At 45.2% G+C, this 23,503-nt stretch overlaps 1 protein-coding gene across 3 annotated transcripts in view; it reads right to left on the reverse strand.

The window, feature by feature from the left end:
• The window catches only part of WWC1 (WW and C2 domain containing 1), a 147,962-nt gene that overhangs the window by 59,124 nt on the left and 65,335 nt on the right, over positions 1 to 23,503 (reverse strand). For 2 of the 3 annotated variants that reach the window (XM_021701206.2, XM_021701208.1), the window contains exons 2-3: positions 19,045 to 19,154; positions 8,219 to 8,422 (exon numbers count right to left, since the gene is read on the reverse strand). In XM_021701206.2, coding sequence (XP_021556881.1) covers positions 8,219 to 8,422; positions 19,045 to 19,154 — 314 coding nt within the window. Of the gene's footprint in view, positions 1 to 8,218; positions 8,423 to 19,044; positions 19,155 to 23,503 lie in introns of those variants that run through there. The other variant, XM_021701211.2, reaches the window with a different exon arrangement.

Below are 23,503 nucleotides of genomic sequence, written 5' to 3' on the forward strand. Positions count from 1 at the left end.
ATCTCATTGTTTATGGATTGGAGAAATTAATATTACATATCCACATTATTCAAAGCCATCTACAGATTCAATGCAATTTTCCAGTGACATTTCTCACAGAAATAGGAAAAACAATCCTTAAATTTGTATGGAACAAAAAAGACCCCAAAGCGCCAAAGCAGTCCTGAGAAAGAACAACAAAGGTGGAAGCATCACACTTCCTGTTTTCAAACTGTTACAAAGCTATAGTCACCAAAACAGTATATGGAACTTGCATCAAAACAAACACAAAAGGGGCGCCTGGGTGGCTCAGTCGCCAAGCGTGTGCCTTTGGCTCAGGTCATGATCTCAGGGTCCCGGGATCGAGCCCCGCATCGGGCTCCCCGCTCCGCGGGAAGCCCGCTTCTCCCTCTCACACTCCCCCTGCTTGTGTTCCCTCTCTCACTGTCTCTCTGTCAAATAAATAAATTTAAAAAATCTTTAAAACAAACAAACAAACAAACACAAAGACCAATGAAACAGAATCAAGAACCCCAAAATAAACCCATGCATATAGTCAAGAACACCTAAAGAAGAAAAGATAATCTCTTCAATAAATGATGCTGAGAAAATTGGATATTCACATGCAAAAGAATGAAACTGGACCCCTAACTTACACCACTCACAAAAATTAACCCAAACTGGATTAAAGACTTAAATGGACAACCTTAACCCATAAAACTCCTACAAAACAGGGAAAACACTCCCTGACATTGATCTTGGCAATGATTTTGGATATGACATCCTGTTATTATTTTTTAAGTAAACATTTTATCTAACTAAAAAATACATGTGGAAAGGTGCACAGATCATGTGTGCAGCTTGATGAATTTTCACCAAAGAAACACACTCGAGCTCTTTCTGCCCATGGGTCCTGTCCCTATGCTTTAATAAAGCCATCTTTTTGCACTGATGGGGGGGGGGGGAAGGTCACACACTCAACTAATCAGCACTGCAATCAAGAAACACGTCATCAACCTCCCTCCCCTTGGACCCCTATCCCTTCACTATTCCTCCAACAAAGGAATTTTATATTCAAACTGGACCTTAAAGGCTGACTTGAAATGCCCACCTTTTTATCGTTTTTAACTATCAGGCTTTTATTCAAGTTATATACAAACACCAATTTAACAGTCCAACACAGTACAAGGTTTTGCTCTAAAAGAACATTCCACAGGGCCCTAATCCCATATCTCACTCCCCAAAAGGGAGCCATTTCAATGTGTTCAGCTAATTTCTTGGTTATCAAAAAGCAGCAAGGTATTTTTGGTTTAGGCATTATTTACTCACTTATCTCTCTGGAGGCCAGGGATTCAGCTTCCTTCCCTTCCACAGCCCCGACACCACATGCGTGCCCCCCTCCCCGCTCCCCATCCTCACAGACAGCACCATCTTCCCATCTCTGGGAAAGCCACCTTCAGTGTTTGCATTACTTTTACTTTGTAAACACTCCTTGGGCCAGAGGCATGCAGCTGACTCCGCTTACTTTTCCTTTCCAGCACATTTTTGGGGGTTTGTTTTTCCTAGAGTTAATAATTGTCATTTTTATGCTTGCTCACTTTCTACAAACTTCTCACAGATTCCACCTCATGCTCTGCCAGTTATCTGAGCCTCCCCTCCCAGGGTCCAGGCAGCCGGTCGGCTCCCTGCCCGGTTCCACTTTTGGGCGCTGCCTGGCCCGGGCACGTGAGCTGGTCGCTCTCTCTGCCCTGCAGGCACCCTGAGATGCCCTCCTTACCTTGCTCCTCTTTCCTAAATACCACGTCTTCCTCTCCTACCAGCTATTTCAGTAGAACACCAGCAGCTGCCCAAGAAAAGGAGACCACAAAGGAAAGAAACTTTTGAAATCGTGCCTGTCTCAAAATATCGTTGCTCTACCCTACAGTTGATTAAAGGTAGTTTTGCTGGATATAGAATTCTAGGTCGGAAGTGATTTTCCTTAAAAATTTGAAGGCATGACTCCATTGTCTTCCAGGTTTCCAGTGTTACTGTTGAGCTATTCTGAGTCCCAGGAATTTTTGTGTGACCTGGTTTTTCTCTCTGAAAGCTTTCAGGATCTCGGACGGCTCCATGTTTGAAGTTGCACCATGGGTATGTCTTGGTGTGAGCTGACTTTCATGCATTGTGCTGGCTGAGAGCCCTTTCAACCTAAAAACTCACCTCCATCCGTTCTGGGAAATTTTTCTGAAATTATTTTACACGATGCTCCTTCTCCTCTGTTTCCTCTGCTCTCTCTGGAACTTTTATTACTCTGATAGATTTCCTGGCCTGGTGCTCTATTTTGTTTTATTTTTCTCTCTTTCATTTTCTATCTCGTTCTATTTTTGCTCTACTTTTTAGAAGATTTCTTCAGTCTTACCTTCCAGTCTTCCTATGGATTTTAAATTTCTGCTATTGTATTTTAATTTCTAAAGCCTTTTGTGTTCTCTCAATGTTCCTTTCTATAAAATGTAGCATCCTGTTCTTGTTTCATGGGTGTGTAGCTTCCCTTGATGTTTTCTTCTTCATGCAGACTCCTTGGTCCCTCCACACACCACGCCCCCCACCCCCAATCACCACGTGTTTGTTTTCATCTCTACTTTTCATGCCAAAGTCTTTCCTCAGATATCTGGAATCTCAGCTGTCTGCTCACATTTAAGAGTGGGGCCCCAAAAGCAGACTGGAGTGGAGTTTGTTGACTGTGGGTTACGTGGTACATGATTTGGCTGGATTGTTTCACCCAGAAACTTTTAACGGCTTCCCATCTCTTTTATCTGGTCAGATTCCCCAGCCTCTGCTACTGTCCAGCCTGGGCGGAAAGAGCCTGGCACCATTCTGGAGAACCAAGTGGTACATGTGAGCTGAGGTCTCAAATCCTGTGTGTCCATGTTCACTTCTCACTATGTTTTCAGTGTGATTCATCCCAGCTTTGAACTTGCCTTGTATCCCGTAGTCCAGAGATTCTTTATTCTTTTGGAAAAAAACCCCCGAAAAACTCTTCAGTCTTTCACCAAGTTGGGGATGGGATGAACCAATTTGGGGAGGAGATCTGGTAGTCCTACACAAAACAGCTTTCATCCAATCCTCTTTATTTGAGGCCCTTCTCACTTCACTTGCTCTTCCAGAGACAGCCGTGGCTTCCAATTCTCACACCTTTTGCCAGTGACCTGTGTGGACCAGGGTGCTGGTTTTCCTCGTGATTGACCCATATTCTTTCCTCAGGTCTACCAGATAGGTTGTCACCTGCCCATCTAATTTCCAGCTTCCACATCTTAAAGTTGCTCTTTTTTTCCTCCCGGTTTCCCTGTCTTTGTGCATGTATTCCTTAAAAAAAAAAAAATTCTCTTATTTGATATTTACTTTGTTTCAGGAGTGAGTGAGATCAGGTGGGTGGTTCAACTGGCATTTTTAACTGCTAGGTTCCCGATGATCTTTTTTTTTTAAGATTTTATTTATTTGAGAGAGAGAGAATGAGAGAGAGAGAGCATGAGAGGGGAGAGGTCAGAGGGAGCAGCAGACTCCCCACTGAGCAGGGAGCTCGATGCGGCACTCGATCCTGGGACTCCAGGATCATGACCTGAGCCGAAGGCAGTTGCTTAACCAACTGAGCCACCCAGGCATCCTTCCAATGATTTCTTTTTCACATGGGAGACCAAGGCCTGGAGAGAGGAAGGAACATGATGAGGTCCCAAAGAACCCAGCTCTCCTGAGTTCTCATCTTTCAGAGGACAGGAGGACCCAAATGTAACACAAGAACCTTAGAATTTGACTCGCTGATTTGTATTAAGAGAAGTGTTTTTGCGGTCAGATACTCCTGGGTATAAAGGCTAACGCTGCCACTTTTTACCAGTGTGACCTTGGAGAAGCTCCTTTCCCTTTCTGGGCCTCAGTTTTCTGATCTGTAAAATGGGAATGACAGTATCTTGTAGGACTGTTTGGAGGGGGAAGGTTACTTTAAATAACATATGTGGAGTGCCCATCATATTGCCCTGCAGGAATATAACAGGTGCACATTAAATGTTAGTTCTCTTCTCCTTCTCCATGGAGCTAGAGACTGCACCAGAGGTGACAACAAAGTCTCCATCCCCAGGGCAGGGCCCCACCTGTGGCCAGGCCCCACTGCAGCCAAGGCCAGGTGGCAAAACTCTCACAAGCCTGGGCAGGCCATCTGAATTAGAAGCAAGGCATGTGATCTCACCAGTCTATCAACATGTTGCAGAGCTTGACTTGGAAGGCAGACCTGGCTTGTAAAACCCAAAGAAAGTCATGAGACTTGAACTGGGATGCTTAGGCTGGGGACACCCCAACTCCTGGCTGGTTTGGATCTCAAATCTAATTACCGGAGATGACCCTAGTCACTTCAGATGGAAGTTCTTTCACATCCAAATCAGTGGTGCCTTTGGACTTGATGGAGCTCTTAGGAGCATCCAAGAGTTATATGACAGGACTGCATCATTGCTTCCTACCGCTGATCACGTATTTAATTCTAATAGGTTAAAATAAGAATAAAAAGATCTATTAAAATCATATGTCATTTCAATGCCAATGAATTAATGATGTCAAATAATTGTTACTATTTATTGAGAGCTTAAGAATATCACAAGGATTATTCCAAGTACTATATATCTGTTAACGAATTTAAGCTCCGTAACACCTCAGTGAAGGTGATACCAGTATTATGTCAATTTTATAGATGAAGAATTTGAGGCAGAGAGAAGTGGCATAACTTGGGCAAGGTTACACGGTCAGTAAGCTGCATATCCTGGATTTGGGTCCAGGCAGTCCAGCTCCAGAGTCCACACTCTCAAAATATTATGTGAAGTATTTCCTGCCAAGAAGAATATTGAACCATTAACATGTTCTGAAGGTACTGTTTTATCTATACCATTGGTTTTCGACTTGGGGAATTCTGCACCCCCCTAGAGTACATTTGGCAGTGTCTGGAGATATTTTTGGTTGTTACAACCTGGGGTGGAGGAGTACTACTAGCATCTAGTGGGCAGAGACCAGAAGTGCTGCTAAACATCCCACAATACACAGGACAGCTCCTACAATGAAGATTTATCTGGCCCCAAATGTCAACCATATGGAGGTTGAGAAACTGACATGGACCCAGGAGAGGAGGGGACTATTAACATTTCATATTTAAACGGAAGGAATCTCAGACGTAAAGAGATGTGAAGCATGTTCCCCAAGAAGACACAGTTAACAGTGGAATGGAGATTCAAACCCAAGCCCTCTGACTTCAGAGTCCAACAACTGCCATCTCCCACTGCCAGGCTTCTCTGTGGGAATGCATTATTCCTGCCCATTTGGCTCTTTTCCCCACCCTGACCTTTTATTTTGGAAACTATAGGTACAGAGAATTTGAAAGAATAATAGATGTCCTCCTCTACCTAGGTCCACCAATTTTTAACATTTTCCCACATTTGTTCTATCCATCCTTCTGTCCACTCCAATTCTCTCAGTGGGACACCTGGTCCGGAGCAAGCCCTCAACAAATGATTATTGAAAATGGTGACCAAAAATGAAAGCCTATCCTATATTCAAAGCCACCAACGTGTCATCGGCAGCTACTGATCAGCTCACTTACACTGATGGCATAATTGTTTCTTTTTGTTCCTGCTTTTTTTAAAATGAAGCTGCAGGTAGGATGCCACGTGCATGTCTTCGGAACAAGGACATTCTCCTGCCTAGCCACAACATGATGATCACACGTTAAGACAATCTTCCAAACGCCCGAGGATGTCTTCTATGGCTGCTTCCCACCCTCCACCCCAATCCAGGGTCTAATCAGGGTGCAGACATTTAATTTAGTTTATGCATCCATAGCTTTTTTTCCCCCTAGTCTAGAATAGTTTCCCCTCTTTCCAGTTTTTCAGTCCCCCCGACCCCAAAGAGTCCAGGCTGATCATCCTGTAGGATAGTCCACATTATGGATCTGTCTGGCTGTGTCTTGATGATTTGATTGATCGTAAACATTTTTGTCAAGAAGCCTCCATGATGTTCTTACTGCACCACATCAGAAGGCGCGTGATACCAGTTCGTCTCCTCATGGTGAGGCTATTTTACATCTATGTGAGGTGGTGGCTGCAGCGCTCTCCCATGCGAAAATACACGTTACCCTCTCAAAGTAGTAAATGGTTTGTGGGGTGATAATTTGGGTCCATGTAAAAAGCATCCTGTCCCCCAAAATAAGAAGTATTGTTTTTATACACACTTGTCACTTTTCAGAGAGGAAGAGGGCTTCAGAGAGAAAAAAAATGACCCTACCTCTTCAAACCTGCGTTTCAGTAGGGACAATAGTATCTCCCTGCCAGGGCTATGGTATGGATCATGCTATAGACCGAATTGTGTCCCCCGCCCTCTCCCCACCCCCATCCATATGTTGAAGCCCCAACCCCCAATGGGATGGTGTTTGAAGATGGGCCTTTGGGAGGTGGTTAGGTTTAGATGAGGTCACCAGGGTGGGGCTTTCATGATGGGTTAGTGACTGTACAAGAAGAGACACGAGACAGCATGCTGTCTCTGTCTCTCTGCTATGTGATGACACAGTTAGAAGACAGCCATCTGCCACCAGAGCCAGACTATGCCGACACCCTGATCCTGGACTGCACGTCTCCAGAACTATGGGAAAATACACTGCTGTTGTTTAAGCCACCTAATCTATGAGATTTTGTTATGGCAGCCTGAGCTGCCTAAAACAGATCAAGTGCTAAAACACTCAGGACAGTCTCTCAGTCATTACTGGACCTAGAAAAAGTGAATGAGTGTAATACAGTTCTCTTCCATCATCTGAGATGCTGGGGGTTTGCTTGAGTCACCAAGGAAAAGGGCAAGGCTGGGACCGTGAGTAATTGGGCAAGTTTTGTCCCCCCTGGTGCACTGAACTCCTCAGAGCAAGGGCTTCGCACAGGAGAAGTGTCCAGGGACCCAGCCGAGCAATGGCCACCATAACTGCATGGCCTAATGCTGGCCCCTGGCCCACAGTGGGAATGCTAGAGGGACAGACGGGCTGGGTTTAGAACTTACTGCTACCTCCTGCCAGCTCTAAGACCCTGGGCGTGTCCCCGACCCCTCTAACCTGTTTCCTTATCTATGACAGGGGATATTTACTGTGCTTGCCCACAGGGTTGTCAGGAGGATTCAATGAAACAGCATGTTCGGCCCGACATATTCTAAACACCCAGTAAACACGGGGGAGGACTGGTTATTAGAAATAGTGGTAAAAGACAAAGAACACAGAGGAACGGGGGTGTGGGCTCCTGAGCAGATACCGTTCCGCACTGCACCGGGAACGAAGGACTGGGAGACCCGCATGCCTGTTCTGGAGACACCAGCGTGAACCGGGGAGACAGGAGCCCCGCCCTTACGGAGTTAATATGCCAGCGCAGGGAACACAGACAGACCTGTAAGCAGATGTCTTGGGACACACGCTACGAAGAAAATAAACAGAGAGCTCTTACACAGGCTACCGCTGGGGAAGGGGGTCTGTGGATAGACCTGTCAGAAGCGAGCCTCTCAGAGATGACAGGAAGAATGAGACTGGAAGGGTAAGAGGCAGCCAGCTGTGCAAATGGAGAGACAGAAGAGCATTCTAAGCAGGGGTGCAGCAAAAGCAAAAGCCCTGAGGCGGAAAGGTGCAGGGCAGGCTAGGGGAGTGGGGGTGGCCGGCAGGGGCCTGATCACAAAGGGCAGTGGAGGCCATGGAAGGAACGACAGGAAGGTGTTTTTTTTTTTTTAATTGTGGTAAAATATACATAACATAAAGTTCACCACTTTAATCATTTTTAAATGTCCAATTCAGGAGCATTAAGTACATTTATATTGTTGTGCAACCATCACCACCAACCATCTCCAGAACGTCTTCATCTTCCCAACTTGAAACTCCATCCATTAAGGACGAACTCCCTACTCCCCACACCCCCTAGCCTTTGAAGGGCTTTCAATGAGATCTGTCAGCCAACGGGTAGTCGGGTAGTTGGAGATGACTGCGAATGAATGAAAGGAATGGAATGAAAATGGCTCATGAATCACTGCAAGGCACAAGCAGGAGCAGGAATGGAATCGGAGAGGGACGGTGGTTTGCACGAGAAGCGGAGATGGAAGGAAACAGGTAGATGTGAGAAGCACTGAAAGGCAAGCCAGGCAGGACCGAGTGCGGCCATTCCCTTCTCCCTGCAGAGGTGCTGGTGGGGCGCGGGCGGTGGGAGGTACTCACAGCTGACCTGGGAGCCCAGCTTGTGCTCCCAGACGGCATGCAGCTGCTGATACTCCTGCTGTGCAAGCTCCAGGCGCTGCCGCTTCACCTGGTAGATCTCCTTCTGCGCGCTCAAGGCCTCCTGGGCCACCACCAGGTAATCCTTCAGCATGTGCTCCTGCTCCCGCCGCCATTGTACCCGGGGGTCCTCGATCTGAGTGGTTTCTGGAACAGACCCCAGACACCCTCGGTCAGCACTTCACAAATGTCTTGTTGGGTCGGTGGCCTGTGGAATCCACTAGCAGAAATCAGAAAGCGTGGTAAATAGAAAATCACGATAGAAGCGGATGGGTTCAACTTACCTATTAAATCCACTTGGATTAAACAAACAAACACGAAATAAACCAGAATCAGTTTCCATACCCAAAGTCAAGCCATCTCAGAACAGCCAAGAGAAGGACCAGGTTTGAGTTCTAATCTAGACAGAGGCTCAAGGACACTTGAGCTGCTTAAGGTCAGCTGTCTTGGTCGAGTAAAGAAAAATAAATCATATTTTAGAGGCTATGAAAAAAATAGGGACCCCATTCCCTGCTGGAAATGTAAATTAGAATAGACTTAGAAGAGGACTAAATGATTATGCAAATTAAGAGCCTTAAAATGTGAACACCCTTTGATCCGTAATTCCCCCACAGTAATTTATTATTAAATGTAATAAAGTAGTCAGGCAAAGATGCATTTGTACCAAATCAGGATGATAATAATAATGATGATGATGATGATGAAAATAACAACTAGCACTTATTTCATGTTTACTGTATGCCAAGCACTGTTCTAACGACTTTACATCTCTTTACCCCTTCGATCCTTACACTAACCCCAAAGACTAGATTCCGTTATGACCCCCACTACTCAAAAGAGAAAATCTGGACACAGGTCAAATAACTTGCTCAAGGTCACACAGAAAAGAACTGGCCAAATAGCCTTGCTGCATTTTACATAATACACTGCCATAGCCACTAAAAATAGTGTCTTCAAAGAAATATGGGTGAAGTGGAAAGGGGCCTATGACATCCAAGTGGAAGCGCGGGGGCAAAACTGCATAAAGAGTTTTGTGATTATTGAAACAATATGTACATTCTCAAAAAGATTAGGAGACAACTTAGCAAGTTATTGACAGTAGATACGTCTGGGTAGTAGGATATTTTTTCTTCATTCTTTTTTGAAAAAAATTATGTATATAGTAAATATGTACAGCGATCGTTTGAAAAAGTCAAAACCCTGAAAGACAGACATTTAAAAAAATGGACAGTTGGCAGCTGAGCAGACACGGAAGAGGTCAAATCAATGTCAAAGAATCGATGTTCATCAACTGCCAACCATCCAGCCATCTCCCAGGTGGTGCGTGGGGTTCAGGGGCAACTGACACACCAGAAACTGTACCATCACGGCCATGTGGTGAATCCAGCCAGTAGACAGGTTTGCTTAACCCAAAGTGTTTTATTAATTGTGAGTTGGTTACTAGTATGTAAAAATAGGGAGATTTACACAGTAGAATCCTGATCTCTGGTTTCTCAGAAGATCTGGCCACGCTGAGTCCACGGCTGGCCACAGACCTGTGCCCTCCATCGGTCTGCTGTTCTGCTTCATTCATTCGTGTCACGGATCTGACTCCTGGGGAATTTGAGTTTGTGCCGCCTTTCGTAGGCCCTATAGCTCTCATTCCTCGTAAGCAGGCCCAAATGAGCATCTCCAGTGAAAGCAAGAAGGGATAGGGAGAATGATCACAGAAGCAGCAGGGCGGGGGCGCCTGGGGGGCTCAGCCAGTTAAGCAACTGATTCTTGATTTCAGCTCAGGTCTGATCTCTGGTTCTAAGATGGAGCCCCACATCGGGCTCTGTGCTCAGTGCAAGTTTGCTTGAGATTCTCTCTCTCCCTCTCTGTCTGCCCCTCCCCATTGCTTGCATGCACTCTCTCTTTCTCTCAAATGAATACATAAATAAAATCTTTAAAAAAAAAAAAAAAAAAGCAGCAGGGCCAAGTTTTCATCCCTGCTGGTAACTGCTGTGTTACAATGTGCAGGCTGCTTAACCTCTCTGAATCTACTTCTGTAATTATTAAAGGGGCTAATGGGCCCTGCCTCCCTGCTTCCTAGGGAGCTGTAAAGCACTTCTGCCCAGGTAAAGTAAACAAACGATGGTTGAGAGTAAAGCCCAAACTATTTTCTGGGATCAGTTTCTGAACTGTCCATGAACAGCAATTCCTCTAGCTCTCCCTCCTCCCTTTTTCTGGGAAAGAAAACAAGGACTGAAGATTGCTGGCGGGAGCCACAAGACTGCTTCTCATAAGAAAAGCTTTGCAACCTTTCCACCGAGAAAGGAGGAGGAACATCTGCAAGAAAAGATTAAGAAGGGGAGTATTTATAAAGCTGAGCCCCATGTTCCATCAGTAGATGTGGACTCCCTCAGAGTCAGGGACTCCCGAGCGCCCCTCGAGCACTAGCCTCAGACCACCAGCTGACAGAAGCCACAGAAAAGAAACAGCCGGTCACCGCCAGGCTAGAGATGTTTTCGAAAGTTTGTAACTTTTAAAAATTTACATTTTTGGGAAAAAATACTGAAAAATACAAAAAAGGAACATCTCGCAATTCCACCACTGCAAATTTATAAAGTAAGAAGTGAGAGTTTCCATGTCTCTAATCCTGTTCCTCAGAGGTAACTGTTGCTAGGAGTCTCGCACACTAGGAGATACTGCCCTCTGATTCCACATAAATCTGTTCATACATGTGTGTCTATATGCACTAATTTATTTTTAATGCAACGTGGCCCCATGCCACATCTACTAGTCTGTAATCTGCTTTCATCTGCAAATGATATATCATGTTCATCCTTCCTTGTGGGTGCAGATTCAACTCAACTTTTTTGTTTATTCATTGTTTTTAGTTTTATTACTGTTTTTATTTATTTTTTAGTTTTTTATCTACCTCGACCACTTAAATGGTTGCATAGTATTCTATGATATGGTGGTAGGCTTTATTTATGGTAGGGTGTTAGTGGTTTCCCAGACCACTCTTGGGAAACATTTGGATTGTTTTCAGTTCTTTTGCTACCACAATCAATACTGCAGTGACAATTGTTAAAAAAAACCATAATGAACTTGTGTGATTAATTCTGAGGGATATATTTCTTAATAGAGGGACTACTGGGTCGGAAGGTATATATATATATATACGTATATATATATATATTTTTTTTTAAGTTTAGCAGATACAACCAAATTACCTTCCCAAAGGTTGTACCAATTTTCTCATGAACAGCCTATGAAAGTGACTTTTCCCCCAGATTCTCAGCAAAACTGTTTTAAAAAAATGTTGGTACTTCATCCAGTAATTTTGGGTCCTGGCAGTGTATTAGAATCAGGGGAGGAGCTACAAAAACCAAAACACAAAAAAGCCTGAACTCTGCCCCAGAACACTTACATCAGAATTTCTAGGAGTGGGACCCAGGCATTGAGAGTTGTAACAGCTTCCCCAGGTGACTGATATGCAGACATGGCTGAGAAGCCCTGACTGCAACATGAGAATCACTTGGGTATATTTTGACACTCCTGATGCCCAGGTTTTAGATCAGAATCTCTTGGGCTGGGAATAAGTCAATGGTGATTTGTAAAGCTCCCCAAATAATTCCAACGTGTCACCAAAGGTGACAACCACTCTCCAAGAGGTGCCAACACAGATGGGCTGAGCGGTCACTGAGGCTGGCAGGCAAGGCTGGCTGGTGTGATGCTGAGCTCCAGGTGGGATCACCCACCAGAGGGCTCGCTGAAATGCTAGGCCCTGGACAAGAAGCTAGGGCACACCCCGATGAACCCTCCCTCTGGCGCCCGCCCTGTGGCTGAGGCCCTACTCCTTGGAATATAAACGAATGGGAGAGGGCGCCTGGGTGGCTCAGTTGGTTAAGCGACTGCCTTCGGCTCAGGTCATGATCCTGGAGTCCCGGGATGAGTCCCGGGATGAGTCCCGCATCGGGCTCCCTGCTCAGCAGGGAGTCTGCTTCTCCCTCTGACCCTCCCCCCTCTCATGCTCTCTCTATCTCATTCTCTCTCTCAAATAAATAAATAAAATCTTTAAAAAAAGAAAAAAATAAATAAATAAACGAACGGGAGAGACTTAATTGAAGGCTGGCTGGTTACCATTTTTGGTGGCCCAGGCTCTCTTTTACAGTAGAAACCAACACAGATAGATGAACGCACACAGAGACAAACAACACACAACCCCACCTCAGAACACTGGTTTCAACCTGGCTGCACATTGGGATTACCCCAGAGATTTCCATTTAATTGGTCTGCAGTATGAAATGGGCATCAATATATTGCTTCAATCAACTTTACTAAGGCATAATTTAAATACAATGAAGTGCAGGCATTTGAAGTGTGTATAGTTCAATATGTTTTGACAAATGTGTATACCATAAACCACTGCTTGAATCAATGTGTAAAACACTCCCTTTACCCTAACAATCCCTGTACTCTTTCTCCCAGTCCCCCCCACCCACCTCCTCCCTCCGCTTCTGTTTTGAACTTGGTATCAATGGACCGATACAGTGTGTGCTTTCTGGGCCTTGCTTCTCATGCTCAGCATAAGGCTTTTGAGACTCATTTATGTTGTTTCTATCAGTGACCTGTTTCTTGCTATTGCTGAATAAATATTCTATTTTTTTTTTTTTAAGATTTTATTTATTTGAGAGAGAGAGAGATAGCAACAGAGAGCACAGACAGAGAGCACAAGCAGGGAGGAGAGGGAGAAGCAGGCTCCCCGCTGAGCAGGGAGCCTGATGCGGGGTTCAATCTCATGACCTGAGCTGAAGGCAGATGCTTAACGACTGAGCCACCCAGGCGTCCCTCTGAATAATATTCTATTGTGTGAATTTATCACAATTCACTTTTGATAAACTTTTAGGTTGTTTCTAGTTTGAGATTTTTTAAAAAAGATTTATTTATTTATTTGAGAGAGCGAGAGAAAGCACGCACACCCAAGCGGGAGGAGGGCATGGAAGGAAAGGGAGAGAGAATTCTCAAGTAGACTCCCCACTGAGCATGGAGCCAGATGCAGGGCTTGATCCCAGGACACTGAGTTCATGACTTGATCCGAAATCAAGAGGCAGACGCTTAACCGATTGAGCCACCAGTCGCCCCTCTAGTTTGGGATTATTATGAAAAACTTTAATGAACAGGCATGCACAAGTCTTTGAATGGGCATCTGTTTGCATTTCTCCTAGGTAAAACTATCCAGCAGTGGAATTGCTGGGTTGTAATGGTAAGCATATATTGAATTTTATAAGAAACTGGCAAATCATTTTCCAAAATGTTTGTTCTGATCTAGATTCTCACCACTAATGTATTAGAGTTCCAGTTCCTCCACATCCTCACCAACCACTGGCATTGTTCATCTTTTTCATTTTAGTCATTACAGTGGGTATGCAGTGGTACCTCCCTGTAGTTTTAATTTGTATTTCCCTAAGGACTGATGGTGAAAGCATACTTTTATGTGTTTACTGGCCATTTGTATGTCTTTAGTGAAGTGTCTTTTTAAATCTCTTGCTTATATTTTTTATTGGGTTGCTGGGCTTCTTACTACTGAGTTGTAAGATATGCGTTCTTTATATATTCTTGATATGGGTCCTTTGTCAGATGTAAGTATTGTAAATATTTTTTCCTTATTTGTGGCTTGCCCTTTCAGTTTCTTAATGGTGTCTTTTGAACAATACAGGTTTAAATTCGATGAAGCTCCATTTATCGCTTTTTTCTTTTATAATTAGTTGTCCAAATAAAAATCTTTGCCTACCTTAAAATCTTGAAGATTTTTCTCCTATGTTTTCTTCTAGATCTTTTCTAGCTTTCCCTTTTATGTTTGGGTCTATGGTCATTTTGAGCTTATTTTTATGTATGGTGTGAGGTAGGGACAGAAGTGGAGGTGTACTTTTTTCCATGTGGGCCAGCTGTACCAGCAACTGTTGAAAAGACTGTCCTTTAGGACACTGGGCTTTTCAAAAGCTCTCAGGGGGTTCTATGGAATTGTGTTAACAGCTGTTAATCCTGAATTAGTCATATTCTGAGGGGGTCCTCCCAGGCCCAGCCTCTTCTGCTGGTACTCCCCTTCCTTAAGTCCATCACACCCAAACAGGTAACTTTACACCTGGGCAAGATCTTTGACATCACATTGTCTAGCTAATTGTTCGTTTTCCTTTTCATTAAAGCTATACATGGACACAGTTTAATCATTCAGCAGGTTACAAACTTAGCTACATAAAACATCCTTCCCCATCCTCTTTCCTCTCATGTGCCCCTCCCCAAAAGGCAGCTACTGCCAACAAACATTTAGCTGACTGAGTGAAACCATGATTGAAAACCCCTTCTCTATCCTCCCTCATGCTCCAAACCTCAACCTACAAATAAATACATTCCACACACGTTCCCCACACTCGCGAGCTCTGCACACATTCCACACCCCACCTCGACACACCACACACCCACTTTCTATACACACTACACACCCACCCATGTGGCTAACACTATTGTATTCTCCAAGGGCTTTAACAACAATCGTCTTAAAAACAGCCGGAACATCTGGAGAATGCCCAACCATGTTACTATGCAAATGAAAAGCAGTGAAGTAACAGTTTCAACCTATGATGAATTTATCAAAAAATAAAGAAATGAAAACAGCCCCATACTGATCAAGGTATGAGGAAAACAGTACCCTTGCTGCCTGTGGCAATACAGATTGCTACAATTTTCTGGAAATACTTATCAACCTAGGAATATGGACTGGAAGTCTCAAAAATGTTCATAACCTTTCACTTAGTGATCCTATTTTTGGAAATACAAAGGAAATTATCACAAAGCAATATGAATAAGGAGTCTCCCTCTGGTGTTACTTATTTATAACAAATATATGGAAATAACACAAAAGGTCAGCAATGGGGACAATTACAGTGCATTTGTTTTATGTGTTAACATGTATCACTACATCTGTTTGATGCATTAAAAATGACAAATACAGGGGCACATGGGTAGTCTACTGAGTATCCAACTCTTGGTTTCAGCTAAGGTCATGACCTCAGGGTTGTGGGACTGAGCCCTGTGTCGGACTCCATGCTCAGCAAGGAGTCTGCTTGAGGATTCTCTCTCCCCCTCTCCCTGCACCTCCCCCCACTTGTGTGCATGCTCTCTCTCTCTCTCTCAAATAAATAAATAAATCTTTTTAAAAAATGACAAATATGAAGACTATGTGGCATCTCTCAAATACTCATACTGTGAAGAGAAAATAGTAGAACACACAACTTGATCACTGATTAAAACCATCTAATCATGATGGATGTAAACAGTCAGTGGGAGACCAAAATAATAAAATGGGTTATATTTTGGAAAGAGTTGTTTATATTTGCTGCTCCCCATTCCTCCAGCTTCTTTCAAACTCACTGTAGTGAGGCTCGTGCCCCAAGTCCTTGTCCAAAGCTGCCCTCCCAAGTCGGGTCTATCTCAGTCTTCTTGGTACCTGACCCATCAGAAGCATTCCACAGGACTCAGGATCCTCTCCTTGATGCGCTTCCTTCACATTGGCTGCCACGATAGCCTGGTTTTCCTCCCTCCTTCCTGGTCACTCCTTAGAGTCGCCGCTGGTTTTTCTCTTCTCTGCATCCCCTTACTGTCCGAGGACCTCAAAGCTCATTCCTTGGTCCTCTTCTCTGTCTTTGATGTACTCCTCTGATGATCTCAGCTAGTCTCATGTCTTTAAATACTACTTATATGCCAACAACTCCCAAATAACTATCTTTAGCCCAGATCTCTTTTCCAAACTCCAGATTCCTTTATCAAACTGACCAGCAACATCTTAGATGTGTAACAGGCATGGAAGACTCGACATGCCCAAACTCTTGTTTTCCTTCCTAAACTCAGTCCTCCTCTAGTGTTTTTCATTCAGTCGGTGACACTCCATCCTGCCAGTTGCTCAGGCCCCATGAGTATCATACATTCCTCTTTCTTTCATGCTCCATATACAATCTACTAGGAAATTCTGCTGGCTCTATCTTGCAAATACATCCACATCTGGCCACTTTTCACCACCTCCACCACTATGGCCTTGGTCTGGGGCACTGTCCTCTGTCACCTGGACTACTGCAATCATCTCTCACAAAATTCTCTGCTTCTGTCCTTGCCCCGCTAAGGTCTATTCTCAGCAAAGCAGTCAGAGTGGCCCTTTCAAGACATAAAGCAGATCGCGCCACTCATCTGCTTAAGATCCTCCAACGGCTCTCACCTCACATGGAGCAAAAGCTAGCGCCCTGAAGGCAGACCACCACTCCATCTATGCCCTGCCACTCTCTAGCCTGATGTCCTCCTCCCAGCTTCCTCACTCACTCTGCCATGCGCACATCTGCCTCCTTACCATCCTGCGCAAGCTAAACGTGACCACACCTCAGAGTTCTGGCTCTATCCATCCTCTACCTGAAATGCCCCCTTATTTCCCTCAAGTCTTAGCTCAAAAACTCAAATTCTCAACCAGGTCTTCTTTCAGAAGACCATGACCACTGTCCGTTCTCACCACCTTCAAATTCACCCCCGCATGCCTCAGTCCACACTCTGCTTTCTCTTTCTCCCCTAATACTGCCATTGATTAATATACCATATATCTGCTTATTTGTGTTATTTTTTGGCTTTTCTGCTAACATGAAAGCTCTGTAAGGGCAAGAATCATTGCCATTTTGCAATTCTCACGTATCCCAAGTTGTGAGAACAGTGCCTAGAACATTAGAGGTGGTCAGTGAATATTTGCTGAATGAATGAATGCTGGATGGTAGATTTAACTTGTTCAACTGTATTGGGTCTATAACTCAAGAAGGTAATTTCAGTCCATGAACAATACACACATGGAGCACTGGTCCAAGTCCACGGCTCTGAATGCTTGGGCCTCAAGGGTCACATTGACATCACCTGTATCACTGGTTCCATCAGCAGAGGTGGTGTCCTCCATCCAAGGAGAACAACTTCAAAGCAAAAGGCACCCAGTAGCCTGATAGCTGGTAAAACTATCAGACAGAATTCTTCCTATGGTGGCCCCCATTTACTCACCTGCCCATACACCCCATTTCTGCCCTCATCCCCTCAAGAATAAACTCTGCCGCTGCCTGCTACTCCTTCCTCCCTTCTATTTCTCCAGCAACTCTCAGAAGCACCTTAAAATCCTGCTCTTACCATCAGATTTTAATGAGGGGGATGAACTCAGCAATTAGACGCAAGGAGAGGACTGGTTAGGGTCCCTGTACATCAGTGTTTAACCCAGCATACCGTGCAGCCCTCCAAGCATTAACCTCATTCCCTGTACACACTCAATTAGGCATATTTACTTCTCGTTATCCAGCATGCAATCATGAGTGCTAATAAAAACCTCTGCTACCCCCAACAAAGCAATTAATGCCATTAGCTGTCTCTCAGAAACTCTTCGACGAAGTCCGCTCATTCATCCATTCAGTCATGAATTCATGCACGTATGCCCTTTCCTATTTAACAAAGGTCAAGTGCACACCTACTGTGTGCCTTATCAAGCACAGGCCTGGGACTGGAGCAATGAATTGAGATACTGTCTTGCTTTACAACAGGCAAATGGTTATACCACTGAGTGATGAGGGGCACGGCCGGGTGCTAGTGAAAACCCGAGGAGGAAATGAATGGGGAAGCACAACCTGGCTCCCTAGCACCAGTTCAAATCCCAGCTCTACCACGTTTTAGCTCTGAGTGTCAAGCAGCCAGTTACGACTTCTAAGTTCCATTTGTAAGATGGGGATAATCATCCTAACATCCCATAGGGGAGCTGGGAGGATTAAATGAGATGATGCCTATCAGGTGCCTTGCTGAGCACATGGCACAGAGTGTATGTTCAGTAAACAGGGGCTATTAGGTTTTCCTACCCTATTCTCGGCCTTCAGACTTGGCCAGGCACAACCCATTTCAGTCCATTCTCCTCTGGCCTGAAAGGACAAAGGGAATCCTACACTTCAGAAGTTGAGAGTGAGACAGGCATTGGACAAATGGGGCAGCAAATTTCAGAGGACAGGAAATAGTCCTGGCCAGGAAGGTATACAAAGGAAGGAGCCCAAATACACATCAACTCTCCCTGGCTGGGGGACCGTGACCTGGATTTCTCCACCTGCCAGACAATATGCTTGTCTCTTTCTCAATCTATTCCTCCATCATGGTCCCAGAGACAGAGACACTAGGAATCTGTACTCTAGATCAGGATACTTGGATCATGGACACAAAGTGAGGGTGGGCTGACCGGTATGATGGGCTGTAGACGCACACCGATGCCCATCCACTATGGACGTACGCGTGCGCATGCTGCTAGCGACATGCTGGGGCTCTAGCTGCTCCAAAATGGCCTGGCAATGGCAATGACACATCTGCCTTATGTGGAAAAAAACTCTGTATGCACAAAAAATTGAGATATATTTAAAAAGTGAAAGAATAGATGCAAATACACACAAACATGCAATTGGAACATTTCTGGAATGATACACAAGGAATTAGCAGTGGCTGCTTCTGTAAAATTGGGGAGCTGGGTTGTGAGGGGGCAGTTTTAGATTCTATTTAAAACCCTTCTAAACGGTTATTTTGTACACGCATACATTATCTATCTATATCCACGTTGACATCTCTATCTAACTCTATAGAGAACAAAACACAATCTGGCTTCAAGAGCCTCTGCCGGCAGCTCTTTCAGACGTGGGGTGGGGGGGTGTGGAGGTAGAGGGATGGGGTGCAGGATGGGAAAGGGAGGCTGGCCGGGAACTTACTGGTGTTGTGGTCTATGAAGTAATCTCCAACCTGTGGGTCATACGCCTCTTCCCATCCTAGTGGCAACTCATCACTAATGCAGTCAGCAAAGGTGAGCGGTTTGGTGTACCTGGCAAGGGAGAGGAGAAACAGACTCCATCAGCCCACAGTCCCCAGGGCCCTGCAACTCACTGCTTCTCCCAGCCTCCTTGCTCCTCTGGGCTGGCCCAACAGAGCCACAGACATCGCGCTGACCCTGGCTCTGCTGTCCCCATGGCCCCCGTTGTCCCGGGAAGGTGAGTGCATGGCTGCAGCCGCAGGATTAGATCACCCAGGAGGAGGTGGGGAATCCGTATTCCGATCCCAACTTTGCCACTAATTTGGGAATGATTTGAGCAAGACATCTTCCTTCTTTGGGCCTGTTTCTGCGTCTCTGGGGGGTTTGCAGAAGAGGGTTCAAAGGTCAAGTCTTGCTTCCGGACTCAGACTCCAACCCTTGCTGGCTTCTTCATCGGCAACTCACTGGACAACGCCACCTCCAGTCTTCATTCTGGCTCTATCTCATGTTTGTCATGCCCACTTGCCCTCCTGAAAGCTGGCTTACAGCAGCATCTAGAATAGCAGATGTTCCACCCCTATGAATTTGGCCAAAAGAAGTATTAATTTGCCTCCTGAGCAGGTTCCCAAATGCATACACCCACCACCATCCTTCCCTAGACAATCCAGGCCAAACTGATCTTTTTATTATTTATTTATTTATTTATTTTAAAGATTTTATTTATTTATTTGAGAGAGAGAGAATGAGAGAGCACATGGGAGGGGGGAGGGTCAGAGGGAGAAGCAGGCTCCCCGCCGAGCAGGGAGCCTGATGCGGGACTCCAGGATCATGACCTGAAGGCAGTCGCTTAACCAACTGAGCCACCCAGGCGCCCAAAACTGATCTTTTTAATAATAACCACCATCTAAAACCCCATTTTGGTGTGCAGTGGTGGTAATCACCCACTTGGTGGCTAAGTCAGACAGACAAATCATCCAACTAAATGAACTAAGGGCTGTCAAGGCTGGAAAACAGCACAAGCCACCGGTCAAGCATTTTAGCCAGAGTGCAGGGAGCCACCAATCTAGATATACAGCCAATCAGCCTGAGTGACCCCTGCAGAAAACCCCTTTGGTTTCTCCCATTGCGGACTCTGCTTAAAATACATATTCAGATGTTCTCCGTCTCCTGTGTGCTCCCACCCCCTCCCAATCCTGGAAAACCAGAAGGCTCTGTTTCATCACTCTTTGGATAGAGTGGCAAGCTGAAGTACAAACAGGACAGGAAGAAAGAGGACTGGGTGGGGTCTAGGATTTCTGATGAAGACCTTCCCTCCAGGCCTCAGGAAACTACCCTCTCTCTTCTACTGTGCGATCTCCTCTCCTATACCCACTCCAAGTCAGACTTTAAGCTAAATATTGGGGGGAAAAAGAAACACTGAAGGAGCCCCTGGTGAACAGGATGTGGTGAGTTCACATGCCAACATATATCCAAGCCAGGTAGGTTGTGAAAAATACCTCCTGGCTGAATAAATGGAGAATCCAAAAGCTTGTTAGTAATTTACTGCTGTATTGTGGGAGACGATGAGGATGAGGCCAGAGGTATCTAGGATATGCAACAGACTCAGTTCCGTCAAATAAGGATTTAGGAAGCATCACTTACATTGGCTGTGTGGGTTTGGCCACTTACTTAATCTCTCTGAGCTTCAGTATTTTTTTTTTTTTTTTTTTTAGAGAGGTGGGGGGATGGAGGGAGAGGGAGAGAGAGAGAACCTCAAGCAGGCTCCACTCCCAGTGCAGAGCCTGACGTGGGGCTTGATCTCACGACCCTGAGATCATGACCTGAGCAGAAATCAAGAGTCAGACACCTAACTGACTGAGCCACCTAGGCGCCCCTCACCTAAATCATTCTTTTTTTTTTTTTTTTTTAACATTTATTTGAGGGGCGCCTGGGTAGCTCAGTCGGTTAAGCGTCTGCCTTCTCCCTCTCTTACTCCCCCCTGCTTGTGTTTGTTCCCTCTCTCGCTGTGTGAGACACAAGCAGGGGGAGAGGAAGAAGCAGACTCCCTGCTAAGAAGGGAGCCCGATGCGGGGCTTGATCCCAGGACCCTGGGATCATGACCTGAGCCCAATGCAGACGCTTAACCAACTGAGCCACCCAGGCGCCCCACACAGATACGAATCTTACTATATATACTGTTTGTAACCCAGAAAACCAAGAAGATATATCCCTTCCTGACAGTTTCCCTGGATCAGCACCTTTCAAAATTCTTCCATGGGGATCAATTAAATGGTTTCATCCAATGGTACATCTAAGCAAGAGATCCTTGTGTCCCCCACCTGCTCAATAAATATTTGTGGAATGGGTGACTGCAATAATGAGTATGTAGGAATGAAAAATAATGATGTATTGTTCTATATGTTGCTAATATGGGAGGATGCTCTCAATATATTATGAGAAAAACAACACTGTTGAAAGAGAAAATCTACAGGATACTGTTATTGTATATTTTGCCTACAAATCCGTGTGTGTGTGTGTGTGCGTGTGTATAGAACAGAAACTGGGTGCTTGCTTCAGCAGCACATAAAGAAGGGAAACTGGAAAGATGTACATTAAAATGTCATCTTGGTACAGGGGTTTTAATGTAATTTTTTTTTTTTTACTAATTTCTCTGTAATGTTCATACATCAGTGTAATTAAAATATTTAATAATGGCTAAATTGAGGCCTAGAAAGCAAGTTATATATGTCATGTTCTCTCTCCAGGTAGCAGGCAGTCTTACTCCATTTTACAAATGAGAAAACATGCTCAATATCACACAGTTAGTAAACCCCAGAGGGATAACCTAAATCCCCACTACCTGATTCCCAAACCTGAGCTTTGCTAATAGGACTTAACAAGACCAAGTGAGTCTCAGAACAATCTGGAACACAGAGTAAGCTATGCCAGAGATACAGGCAACAACTCTGGACCAGAGGCAAGCCTGTAGGCAAAAGGCGCTGGAGCTTTAGGATATTTGCACCTTTGGTCATCTGTGTCTTGGTACAAAGATGTTCAATACACTTGGATCATCCACAGCTGCTTGATGAAAAGATAATCAAATGTTTCAAAGTCACCCAAGTCATCAATACCAGTAATTCACTGAACTCTCTCAGTGAGGAGGGGTCTGGGGGCAGGTCTGAAACACCAAAATGCATCAATTTTCCAGAAAACCATGAACTCCGCTGATTGTTCCGGCCTTAGACACAGGGAAGTCAGAAGTGAGATAAATGTTAGCTACAAGGTTCAGTAACGTGACTGCCATGAGAATACCCCACTGAGATGCTGACTTCCACATGCAGTGAACACAGACACTGTGCCCTTCAGGGATAAAGAAGAGTGAATCAAGAGGACCCAAAGTCAGAAGGAGAGGGCCCGAGGAGAAAGGCGGGCTCTGGTTTGATATTCAGGGTTCCCCTTTGATGCAATCTTGGAGGAGAAGCCAGAGGGCTGATAGCCTAGCTCCCAGAGCTCTTCCATGGGAAAGAGAAAAGCTTCTATTGGAAGACTATGCAACTTACAAGAAATCTGGACAGCAAGATTCTCTCTGGCACAAATGCCAAGAGGGAGATGAATTATTCAGTGTGCAGCAATGTGTCATTCAGAGAATCAGGATGAAGGGAAGTGTTTTTAGCTGCACAAAGATTTAAACACACACACACACACACACACGTGTATATATATGCACATGCACACATTCACTCTTCCTGCCAGAGAGAACGGTCTGTTTAAACCAGTCCCCTCTGGGAAACGGTGGGTGCTTCTCTGGCCTACAATGTTTCCCCCTTGGGCAAGTGCCAAGAATGTGGGCTGGGAAGAGATGTCCGCTTTCAGATGTGGCCCAGGCTTGGGGGCTTGCCTGGAAGTCACAGCCCCCACCATCCAGTGAAGCGATTCGCCCCATTTTAAGCTTCAGGGCGGCCTCCAGCCTCCATGTCCTGGACTACCGAAAACTCCAATCATGAAATCAAAATGTCCCAAATACTGGAGGGGTGAGAGGCAGGGAGGGAAGAGGGCCAAGCAAAAACTCGTTCTGCCTCTTCTTAATTACAAATCTCTGAAGGAACACAAACATTCCTAAATGTTTCACAACAGGCCCTCCTGCAGAAGCGGCCCGGATGTGTCACCTTGGAGACAGGTAGGTTCTGCCAGGATCACCCTACGGGGAGCACACTACAGGGGGTGCCACTGGCCCACCTGTGCAGGAGCATTAGCTCCCTGCCCTCCTCCCGGCATCATGTCACTTTCCTATGATCTGTGGGAGAGGCTACCAGATCGCCATGGCCGGTATTCGGTATTCAGACAGTGCATCCTTTCTAAGCAAGGCAGCTCAGAGAAGGAACGGAAGGCCTTTTGCCAAGTCTAACACTGGGTGGTGATTCTCTGGGGACTGAGGAACGCGT

Source organism: Neomonachus schauinslandi, chromosome 7 (genome assembly GCF_002201575.2).
Source record: "Neomonachus schauinslandi chromosome 7, ASM220157v2, whole genome shotgun sequence".
Classification (NCBI taxonomy): domain Eukaryota; kingdom Metazoa; phylum Chordata; class Mammalia; order Carnivora; family Phocidae; genus Neomonachus; species Neomonachus schauinslandi.